At 47.2% G+C, this 12,273-nt stretch overlaps 1 protein-coding gene across 1 annotated transcript in view; it reads right to left on the bottom strand.

Moving 5' to 3' along the window:
* SLC25A20 (solute carrier family 25 member 20) overlaps positions 1-12,273 on the bottom strand; it is a 39,290-nt gene that overhangs the window by 17,409 nt on the left and 9,608 nt on the right. The window contains exons 3-4 of the mRNA XM_007984157.3: positions 5,775-5,902; positions 866-956 (exon numbers count right to left, since the gene is read on the bottom strand). Coding sequence (XP_007982348.3) covers positions 866-956; positions 5,775-5,902 — 219 coding nt within the window. The remainder of the gene's footprint in view (positions 1-865; positions 957-5,774; positions 5,903-12,273) is intronic.

The raw sequence follows: 12,273 nt of genomic DNA, 5'->3' as shown, positions 1-12,273 counted from the left end.
GGTGGCTTACGCCTGTAATCCCAGCACTCTGGGATGCCAAGGTGGGTGGATCACCTGAGGTCAGGAGTTTGAGACCAGCCTGGCCAACATGGTGTAACCCTGTCTCTACTAAAAATACAAAAATTAGCAGGACATGGTGTCAGGTGCTGTAATCCCAGCTACTGGGGAGGCTGAGGCAGGAGAATCACTTGAACCTGGGAGGAGGAGGTTGCAGTGAGCCAAGATCGTGCCATTGCACTCCAGCCTGGGCGATAAGAGCAAGACTCCATCTAAAGACAAAAAACAAAAACAAAAACAAAAAACAAGCCAATCCAAAGACTTTATATACTATACGATTCCATTCATATAACATCGTTGCTCTGTATTGTTTTGTTTTTCTTTTTGTTTTTGAGATGGAATTTTTGCTCTTGTTGCTCAGGCTGGAGTGCAATAGCATGATCTTGGCTCACTGAAGACTCTGCCTCCTGGATTCAAGTGATTCTCCTGCCTCAGTCTCTCGAGTAGCTGGTATTACAGGCATGCACCACCACTCCTGGCTAATTTTTGTATTTTTAGTAGAGACGGGGTTTCACCATGTTGGTCAGGTTGGTCTCGAACTCCTGACCTTAGGTGATCTGCCCACCTCGACCTCCTGAAGTGCTGGGATTACAGGCACGAGCCACTGCACCTGGCCCCCAGGCTGGTCTTTAAGTCGTGGGCTCAGGCAATCCTTGCACCTTGGCCTCCCAAAGTGCTAGGATTACAGGTGTGAGCCACTGCACCCGACCCTGAAGCCTCTATAAAGGGTGAAAGGACATAAACATGCACAGGAAATTATAAACTGAAAGGAAAAAGCTAGCTATTTCCCCTCCAATCACAACCTTACCTGTAATAAGCACTTGATCCGTTCTCCAGGAGTCATGATTCCTGTGGTGAATACACCAGATAACATCCCAGCTGCAAACAGCTGGGGATAGCTGCATTGAAAACAAAAACCAGAAGCAAGCACCTGTGACTAACCACTGAGGACAGCGGCCAATCCCAGCAAAAAGGACAGTTTTGTAAGAAAAAAAAATAAGTATTTGGACTGGGTAGAAGCCTAGCCACAAATGAATCAGATTTCGCACAAAAACTCAGTTCTAGGTATATTTTAATGTCAAATTTCCCAGAGCAAGGGTCTCAGTGGCAAGAGCAATGGGAGTCTGGTCACAAGGCCCACCCCATGTGGTGTACACTCTGAATCCCTGACCTGTAAGGGAAGTTTTATAGTAAAACACAGTTTCCATCTATGCGCCTGCCAGGCACAGTGACTATGGACAGGTTTCCAGGCCTCTCTGAGCCTCAATTCCCCATAGTTAATGTGCTGGGGTTTTTGAGGGGGAAGTCTCTATCCCAAGATCTGGACTTTAATCTCCCACAGTAGTTCCCCTCCAGTCTCACTTCCCCTGGATTACCAAGGGCCTGAGAACACTCTAAGCCAAAACTTAAGCAGGACAGCTTCAAGGCCAAGGAGGATGGCTGTGGCCACCTCTAAAGGCTCAGGGATAGCCAAGTCAACTGCACGCAATATGCTGTAAGATGCTGAGAAAGGACCAGACAGGGATGATACCCAGGCAGGCATGACAGGTCCTGTGGCCCCTGTACAGGGAAATAGTCCCCCAGTGGCAAGAGGTATGGGTCTTCACTCTGGCCCCCACAGAATGAACAACACTGAGTATAAACAGCAGTCTGAGGCTCCTATCCATCTATCACCCCAAGTTGTCTGTGCCACCTCTGGCATCTCCTTTTCTTTTCTTTCTTCTTTTTGTTTATTTGTTTGTGTTTGTTTTGAGACACGGTCTCACTCTGTCCCCAGGCTGGAGTGTAGTGAAGCGATCTCGGCTCACTGCATCCTCCACCTCCTGGGTTCAAACAATTCTGCTGCCTCAGGACCCGAGTAGCTGGGATTACAGGAACCCGCCACCACACCCAGCTAATTTTTGTATTTTCAGTAGCAATGGAGTTTCACCATGTTGGCTAGGATGGCCTCAAACTTCTGACCTCAAGTGATCCACTCACTTCAGCCTCCCAGGGTGCTAGGGTTACAGCATGAGCCCCTGTGCCCAGCCCTTTTTTTTTTTTTTTTTGAAACAGAATCTTGCTCTGTTGTCCAGGCTGGAGTGCAGTGGCACAATCTCAGCTCACTGCAACCTCCACCTCCTGGGCTCAAGTGACCTTCCCACCTCAACCTCCTGAGTAGTTGGGACTACAGGCAAGCCTGGCTGATTTTTGCATTTTTGTAGAGACGGAGTTTCACCATGTTGCCCAGATTGGTCTCGAACTCCTGGGCTCAAGTGATCCTCCTGTCTTGGCCTCCCAAAGTGCTGGGATTACAGGCGTGAACCACTGTGCCTGGCTACCTCCTTTTCTTTCTGGGATTAGCAATACCAGCATGGTTTGGAGGCAATGGGGCACAAAGTTACATTCAGCATTTCAACAGAGTCCCACAACTTAGCAACTGTTACTGAAAAACTTCACATACTGTCCTAAGCTTCAGTGCACTCTTGACCCCAAGCCTCCAACAACTGAGCCTTCAGGTCAGTCCCATCCAGTAAGGAGCTTACGAACAGATGCCAAATGGGGATAGAGGGACATCCACTGCAAAGAGTTCACTCGAGGCAGGGCACCAGTTTCAACAGCCCTATTTCTCCCTGCATTCACCCCAGGCAGGGCTCATGCATCTACCTCAGGCACACAGCCAAGGTGACCGTTGAACAGTCAAGAGACTTGCTTTCTAACACGGCCATCTTCACAGTCCCAGTTCACATGGCTATCCCTGAGGAATCCTCTCAGCAACTAAATTCTCCCTATGAGACCAACATGCTCCATTTTCCCCATAATGCCCAACCCTAGGCTCAGCAAACCTCATCTCTTGGGACTGGAGACTGTCTCTGAATAGGATCTCTGTGTGTGCACAGGGCATCATGTGGACACTCAATGGCTGTCTGGCCTATTCTCCCACTCCCCACCCCCATCTCCATCCCAGGGAGGCACCTTTGAGAGCTGGACCCTCCTGGACTTCCACCCCAAGGCCCTGGTAACACTCCTTTCTATACCATCCCCAAACAGCATTACAGGAAGGTGAACACAGCAGGGCTGACAGGATTGTGGGAGTGGGGTCCTGAGTGTCTTAACTTTGTACAGTCAGGAAGACTGTTTCTCTGAGTGCTGATGTGACTGTACAGGAACACAGCCCATAGACCAAAGTACCAGAAGTGACCCCACAGGGGTCATGCATGGCCCTGATACATCCGTGAGCTGGCACATATGCTAAAAGACTAGGCGCTCAGGGCCGGGCACGGTGGCTCACACCTGTAATCCCAGCACTTTGGGAGGCCAAGGCAGGCAGATCACGAGGTCAAGGGATCGAGACCATTCTGGCCAACATGGTGAAACGCCATCTCTACTAAAAGTACAAAAATTAGCTGGGCATGGTGGCGCTCACCTGTAGTCCCAGCTACTCGGGAGGCTGAGGCAGGAGAACTGCTTGAATCTGGGAGGCGGAGGTTGCAGTGAGCCGAGATCACGCCACTGCACTCCAGCCTGGCAACAGAGAGAGACTCTGTCTCAAAAAAAAAAAAAAAAGAACAGGCGCTCAGAGAGGACATGTGTCCCTGGGACACAAGGACTACCAATGGGCAAATGCAGCTCCAAAACAACCCCAGCCACGTTTCAGGCCACTTGCGGCTATTTATAGAATCTAGGGACATTCAGAGGGTCACAAGGATCCTAGAAATAGAGTTTCACTCTACAAGCACCTCCATCTACATCCTAGACCCTCACTCAGCCTGCTGTGGCCTAGAGTGGTGACAGAATACAACTGCATGGCACCCTGGGCTTCCTCCCTTGAGCTCCTGGATCTGAGGGCAGGCCAGCCTTTGTAGCTCCTGTACTGCCTATAGCCCCTCCCAGGGGTTGGCACCCTGCACAGCTCAGATAATGGATACATTTTCACCCAATATTTCCACTTAAAATTCCCCTGCATCCTGAGAAGCCTCTGTTTTCGCTACTTTGTAAATTCTGAACTATAATTCTGTCTCAGGTGTCTCTTCATACCCAAATCCAACTTCTTAAAAGTTTATTAAAGGAAAACATATTAACTTATTCCACTTTAACACAGAAACTAATACCTGAAATCTTTATAGTCATATTAGCATGTTGTAAAAATGAAGCACAACAAAAGTTGGAACCTTCTCTTCTCTCAATCAGGTGATAGAAAGACTGCTTTTGGCTTTAGGGCAGCACCAGGTGCTGCCTATGACATGTTACACATATTTAAGCATTCAGACCTCTCAACAGCCTCGTGAGGTTGATGTTACAAATCTCTCCAATAATTGATACTACCTTATAAAAGAAATATGAAAAACTGGTCAGGTGTGGTGGCTCACACCTGTAATCCTAGCCGAGGCAAGAGAATTGCTTGGTTCCAGGAGTTCGAGACCAGCCTGGGCAAGATAATGAGACCTGCCCCTATCTCACAAAAAAATTTAAAAATTAGCCCAGAGTGGTGGTGTGTGCCTGTAGTCCCAGCTACTCGGGAGGCTGAGGCAGAAGAATCACTTGAGCCCAGGAGTTCAAGGTTATAGTGAGTCGTGATTGTACCACTGCATTTCAGCCTGGGTGACAAACAAAGACCCCATCTCAAAAACTCAAGTACTTGGTTGGGCCAGGCGCGGTGGCTCACGCTTGTAATCCAAGCACTTTGGGAGGCCAAGGAGCGCAGATCACAAGGTCAGGAGATCGAGACCATCCTGGCTAACATGGTGAAACTCCGTCTCTACTAAAAATACAAAAAAACAAAAAATTAGCCAGGCGTGGTGGCAGGTGTCTGTAGTCCCAGCTAGTAGGGAGGCTGAGGCAGGAGAATGGCGAGAACTGGGGAGGCGGAGCTTGCAGTGAGCCGAGATTAAGCCACTGCGCTCCAGCCTGGGCAACAGAGCGAGACTCAGTCTCAAACAAAAAAAAATTAAAAATTAAAAAAATTTAAAACTCAAGTACTCCTTCATGTATAACTCCCAGGAGTTGGGCCAGGTGCAGTGGCACACGCCTGAAATCCCAGCACTTTGGGAGGCCGAGGCAGGTGGATCACCTGAGGTCAGGAGTTCGCGAGCAGCCTAATGTGGTGAAACCCCCTCTCCACTAAATACAAAAAAAATTAGCCAGGTGTGGTGGCGCATGCCTGTAATCCAAGCTACTTGGGAGGCTAAGACAGGAGAATTGCTTGTACCTGGGAGGCAGAGGTTGCAGTGAGCTGAGATAATGCCATTGTACTCCAGGCTGGGCAAAAAGAGCAAAACTCTGTCTCAGAGAAGAAAGAAAAAAAAACACCCAGGAGTCAGGCTTAAGGGCCCAGGAGGACCCACCAAAAAAAAAAAGGTTCCTTTTTTTTTTTTTTTTTTAAGACGGAGTCTTGCTCTGTTGCTCAGGTTGGAGTGCAGTGGTGCCATCTCGGCTCACTGCAACCTCCGCCTCCCAGGTTCAAGTGATTCTCCTGCCTCAGCCTCCCAAGTAGCTGAGACTACAGGCGCCTGCCACAGTGCCCAGCTAATTTTTTTGTATTTTTAGTAGAGACAGGGTTTTGCCATGTTGGCCAAGCTGGACTCGAACTCCTGACCTCAGGTGATCCACCCGCCTCAGTCTCTCAAAGTGCTAGGAATACAGGTGTGAGCCACCGTGCCCTGCCCAAGTTTCTTTAATTTAACCCATGTCACACTACCAGGCAGAACAGCAAGTGCTCCTGGCCTGTAAGTACTCACCTGAGCACATCTTCTGGGTGTTTCTGTTGTAGTTTCTTCCCCAAACCAAACCCAAAGAAGCACACAGCAAACATAGGAGTGACCCCGATGATAGGGGCAGCCATTCCCCGATATAGCCCCCTGAGGCCCTGCAAGGAATCACAGAAGCAGAAGCTGTTTACAGACACCACCACCTTTTAAATCACTGAAAGAGGAAAGCAGTGTGTCCTCTAACCTGTGGCTTCCTTCATTTCTTCTTGAAGCAAGCAGAACTTTATTTTTATTTTTTATTTTTTTGAGACAGAGTCTCGCTCTGTCGCCCAGGCTGGAGTGCAGTGGCATGATCTTGGCTCACTGCAAGCTCTACCTCCTGGGATCACGCCATTCTCCTGCCTCAGCCTCCTGAGGCGCCTGCCACACGCCCAGCTAATTTTTTGTATTTTTTTAGTAGAGACAGGGTTTCACTGTGTTAGCCAGGATGGTCTTGATCTCTTGACCTCGTGATCCGCCTGTCTCGGCCTCCCAAGGTGCTGGGATTACAGGCGTGAGCCACTGCACCCGGCCACAAGGAGAATTTTAAATGGAAGAATATCTCCCACATTTATCAGAAATAATTGTCCTATTATGTATTGCTGGAGAAACTGAAGGCAGTTTCCATTCTCAAAGGCAATCTGTTTTTGTTTTGGGGGATTTTTTTTTCAGACGGGGTCTCACTCTGTCACCCAGGCTGGGATGCAGTGGTGCAATCACAGCTGATCACAGCCTTGATCCCCTGGGCTCAAGTGATCCTCCCATCTCAGCCTCCCAAGTAGCTGGGACTATAGGCATGTGTCACCATGCCCAGCTAATTTTTGTATTTTTTGTAGAGACAGGGTTTTGCCATGTTGCCCAAACTGGTCTCGAACTCCTGGGCTCAAGTGATCCTCCTGCCTTGGCCTATTAAAGTGCTGGGATTATAGGCGTGAGCCACTGCACCCGGCCAGCAATCTGCCAATATGTAGCATACTCTTTCACCTGGAAATTTTTTTGTATGGAAAATCTATTGCAAGGAATTTACTCTAGGGAGATACTCAGAGGTGTAAAAATAACCTCAGGCATTTATAAGGTACCAAAATTTGGGGGAAAAAAACAAAAGCTGCCAAATAGGAGACAAATTATAAACTCTATAAATCACATTATAACATGAGAAGAGATTATTAAGTTAAAAAAAAAGGCTACAAAACAGGATACACGATGTGATCTACCTTCTTTGGGGTAAGATTACAAGTGATTAAGAAAATGTTTTAAATTTTCTAGGTATTAAGATGAGAATTTTGTTAGAACTCCACAGCAATTTTCACTAGTACAGTTTAGTAATGAAAGGGAAGGTGAGCCTGGGCAGCATAGCAAGACTGTGTCTCTACAAAAACAAATAAAAAATAAAAGTTAGCCAAACGTGGTGGTGTGTGCCTGTAGTTCTAGGTAGTCAGAAGGCTGAGTTAGGAGAATAACTTGAGTCAAGAAGTTCAAGTCTGCAGTGAGCTATGATCTTGCCACTGTACTCCACCCTGGGTGACAGAGTGAGATCCCATCTCCAGGAAAAAAAAAAAAAAAGAAAGTGAATTTTGTAGTAACCAATAAATAATTAGACAGACAGACAAATACATAAATACACTACCAAACAAGGCAGCAAACAAGGAGGAAGATTCAGGACCTGGGAGACCAGGGGGCCAGTCCAAGAGAGATGAAGTGGGTTTCTAGGATGGCACTGGGTGCAGTTGACCTGGGAAACAGTCAGTCCACAGCGGAGTAGAGGACTCCAAAAGTGATGTTTGCAAGAAAAACAGAACAAGGCTGGGTGCAATAGCTCACTTCTGTAATTCCAGCACTTTGGGAGGCCAACGCAGGCGTATCACGAGGAGACCAAGACCATCCTGGCCAACATGGTGAAACCCTGTCTCTACTAAAAATACAAACATTAGCTGTGTGTGGTGGTGCATGCCTGTAATCCCAGCTACTCAGGAGCTGAGGCACGAGAATAGCTTGAACCTGGGAGGCAAAGGTTGCAGTGAGCCGAGATTGTGCCACTGCACTCCAGCCTGGCAACACAGCAAAACTCCATCTCAAAAAAACAAAACTAAACTAAAACTAAAACAGAACAAAACAACACACACTAGAACAACAGAAAATAACTCCTAAGGCAGTGTGTAGCAAACCAAACAGAAAGGTACACTATAGAGCATTTAGGGTACAGAATGACAGAAAGTGATTCAAAGACAAACAAACAAAAGATTTAACACAATTATTAACCCAATCCTAAGGGAAACAAAAAGTTACACAAGGAATGGAATGCACATCATACTTCATACTTAAGAGAAAAAATATATATAAAGTTATAATCATGAACATGGTAAATTGGATTAAACCACAAAGGGTGATAAAATCATATAGATGGACAGGGCAGAAGGAGGGGATAGGGAGTATAAGAGCTAAAATATAAAATAATCTACCACAAATAGGTAGCTAAACAATATATAAATGTATAAAATATAACAGCAATGTCCAGGTACAGTGGCTCACACCTGTAATCCCAGCACTTTGGGAGGCCGAGACAGACAGATCTGAGGTCAGGAGTTCACGACCAGCCTGACCAACATGAAGAAACTCCGTCTCTACTAAAAATACAAAATTAGCCAGGCGTGGTGGCACATGCCTGTAATCCCAGCTACTAGGGAGGCTGAGGCAGAAGAAAGGCTCGAACCTGGGAGGCAGAGGTTGCGGTGAGCCGAGATTGCGCCATTGCACTCCAGCCTGGGTCACAAGAGTAAAACTCCGTCTCAAACAAAAAACTAAATAAATAAAAATAAATAAAATAAAAATAATAGTAAATGTGTATTATGTAGATAGGTGGGAACAGCATAAACAACTGAAAAAATTGAAAGTAGTTGCCTCTGGAGAACGAAGGAAAGAGATAAATATCACTTTGTTACTTTGTTATAAGCTTCTCAGTAACAAATGAAGTGCCTGTATCAGGGCCTATAATCCCAGGTACTCAGGAGGCTGAGATGGGGGGATCACTTGAGCTCAGGAGTTCAAGACCAGCCTGGGTAAAATAGCGAGACCCCATCTCAAAACCATTTTTTTAAAAAAATACAAAAACTTTTAAAGTTGATCCTTATAGAGAGTAGCAGGAGAATCAGGGTGAGGCTGCACACTGGGAAGGCTCCACAGACCCAGGCTGAAGAACCTGCCTCACTGCAGACCCTGGGTATCCAAACTTTCTTTTCAGAATCAAGGGAGCACAACTGTACCTGTCAGCATTCCTCCTAATTCCTGCAAAAGCCTAAACTGCTACAGGCTGCAGGTGAACTCCAAGAACAAAGTATAGAGGCAGTAAATGGGAAAAGGACAGAGATCTGAGGAAGATCTACAAAAGCAGCATATGACGAAATCCATTCAAAGCCATTCCCACAGCTCCCTACATGAGCTAAAAGGATGAGCAGGTCCTGAGAAGTCAAGCCCATTCCTCCTGAACAACTTGTCTAGTCTTCCTTCCACTAGAATGGCCAACCCAGTTCCATGTAGCACAACCTACAGACCTCTGCCTGGCAGCTCCAGAGAGCAGAAAGCTCAAATCTGGCACAGCAAAAACCAGGACATGCACAAATATGGACTAAGGAAGCCTATTCAACTCTTCAAAGATTTGGGTTTATACAAGACATTCTCACCACGACTCCAGGACCCAGCACATTGCCCACCCCTAGGCAGGTACTCAATAACATCTAACGACCAAGAGGCAGGTAAGCCTACCTTCCTTCTGTAAGGGTAGAGGACTCTGAGTGGACCTGAAGCCTAGACCCTCCATCAGACACTGATCAGACTCCACCCTGGACACTAGAGATGTAAGGAGGAGGAGTTTAAAGAAGAAAGGACAAGGCCAGGTGCCATGGCTCACGCCTGTAATCCCAGCACTTTGGGAGGCCAAGGAGGGCAGATCACAAAGTCAGGAGTTCAAGAACAGCTGGGCCAATATGGCGAAACCCCATCTCTACTAAAAATACAAAAATTAGCTGGCCGTAGTGGCAGGCGCTTGTAGTATCAGCTACTTGGGAGGCTGAGGCAGAGAGAAACACTTGAACCCGGGAGGCAGAGGTTGCAGTGGGCTGAGATCATGCCACTGTACTCCAACCTGGGTGACAGAATGAGACTCCATATTAAAAAAAAAAAAAAAAGACAAAGAAAAAGAAGAAAGGACAGGCCGGGCATGGTGCTCATATCTGTAATCCCAGCGCTTTGGGAGGCTGAGGCAGGCAGATCACCTGAGCTCAGGAGATTGAAACCAGCTGGCCAACATGGCGAAACCCATCTCTACTAAAAATATAAAAATTAGCTGGGCATTGTGGCAGGTGGCTGTAATCCCAGCTACTTGGGAGGCTGAGGCAGGAGAATCGCTTGAACCCAGGAGGCGGAGGTTGAAGTGAGCTGAGATTGCACCACCGCACGCCAGTCTGAGTGGCAGAACAAGACTCCATCTCAAAAAAAAAAAAAAAAAAAAGACGGGTAGCACCACCTCACTCAAGGACGGTCAGGCAGGCACTGCCTCAAGATCTTCTTTCTAAGCCAGACGCAGTGGCTCATGCCTGTAATCCCAGCACTTTGGGAGGCCGAGGTGGGCAGATCACAAGGTCAGGAGTTTGAGACCAGCCTGGCCAACATGGTGAAACCCCATCTCTACTAAACACAAAAATTAGCCAGGCATGGTGGCAGATGCCTGCAATCCCAGCTACTCAGGAGGCTGAGGCAGGAGAACCGCTTGAACCCGGGAGGCAGAGTTTGCAGTGAGCTGAGATCGCGTCATTGCACCCCAGCCTGGGCAACAGAGCGAGACTCTGTCTCTAAATAAATAAACATTTTTAAAAGATCTTTTTTTTTTTTTTGAGACAGAGTCTCGCTCTGTCACCTAGGCTGGAGTGCAGTGGCCAGATCTCGGCTCACTGCAAGCTCTGCCTCCCGGGTTTACGCCATTCTCTCACCTCAGCCTCCGGAGTAGCTGGGACTACAGGAGCCCGCCACCTCGCCCAGCTAGGTTTTTGTATTTTTTAGTAGAGACGGGGTTTCACCATGTTAGCCAGGATGGTCTCGATCTCCTGACCTCGTGATCCGCCCGTCTCGGCCTCCCAAAGTGCTGGGATTACAGGCTCGAGCCACCACGCCCGGCAAAAAGATCTTTCTTCTGCACCCAAGTCCTACAGGAATCCTGGGAACAACTTCTCCAAGGCTGAGTCCATCATTTACCATCATCCCCTTTTTAATCTGGATGACAACTACTTAGTTTCCGTATATTTAATCAAGGCTATAAATTTATAGAGTATAATAGAGTGTTTACATGAAAGTTATATTTTAGGGCCAGGTGCGCTGGTTCACGCCTGTAATCCCAACACTTTGGGAGGCCGAGGCGGGTGGATTACGAGGTCAGGAGATTGAGACCATCCTGGCTAACAAGGGAAAACCCCGCCTCTACTAAAAATAGAAAAAATTAGCCAGGCGTGGTGGCGGGCGCCTGTAGTCCCAGCTACTCAGGAGGCTAAGGCAGAGAATGGCATGAACCCAGGAGGCGGAGCTAGCAGTGAGCCAAGATCGTGCCACTGCACTCCAGCCTGGGCAACAGAGCAAGACTCCGTCTCAAAAAAATAAAAATAAAAAAGTTATATTTTAGGCCAGGCACGGCAGCTCACGCCTGTAGTCCCAGCACTTTGGGAGGCCGGGGCAGGCGGATCACTTGAGGTCAGGAGTTTGAGACCCACCTGACCAACATGGAGAAACCCCATCTCTACTACAAATATAAAATTAGCCAGGCATGGTGGTGTATGCCTATAATCCCAGCTACTCAGGAAGCTGAGGCAGGAGACTCACTTGAACCAAGGAGACGGTTCAAGAGGTTGCAGTGAGCCAAGATTGTGCCATTGCACTCCAGTCTGGGCAACAAGAGCAAAATTCCATCTCAAAAAAAAAAAAAAAAAGTTATATTTTAGGAAGCAAAGGAAAAGATCTCAATGAGGTCTTTAAGTCCTGTGTTAATGAAGTTATTCATTGTTATTATTATTAATATTATTATTATTTTGAGACAGAGTTTTATCCTTTTTGCCCAGGATGGAGTGCAATTAGCCAGGCATGATGGCACATGCCTGTAATCCCAGCTACTCAGGAAGCTGAGGCAGGAGAATCATTTGAGCCTGGGAAGCAGAGGTTGCAGTGAGCCAACTTCATGCCACTGTACTCCAGCCTGGGCGACAGAGTGAGACTCTGTCTCAAAAAATATGTATATAATAATAACTCCAAACCAATTTAATGTCCCTGTCTAGGGGAACTAGAGACTCTGATAGCTTCTCTCAGTGTTTCAGGACTGGCTGACTTTTCCTTCAGACTTCACTCACAGGCACTTCTGACATGGATCCCTAACAAACTGACTGATCCAGATGCAGGTGTACATTTTATTTTTTCTTTTTATTTTAAATAATCAGCAGGTATAGGGTCAGGTGCT

Source organism: Chlorocebus sabaeus, chromosome 22, assembly GCF_047675955.1.
Source record: "Chlorocebus sabaeus isolate Y175 chromosome 22, mChlSab1.0.hap1, whole genome shotgun sequence".
NCBI classification, from domain to species: Eukaryota; Metazoa; Chordata; class Mammalia; order Primates; family Cercopithecidae; genus Chlorocebus; species Chlorocebus sabaeus.
This window is presented reverse-complemented; position numbering and strand designations above follow the sequence as displayed.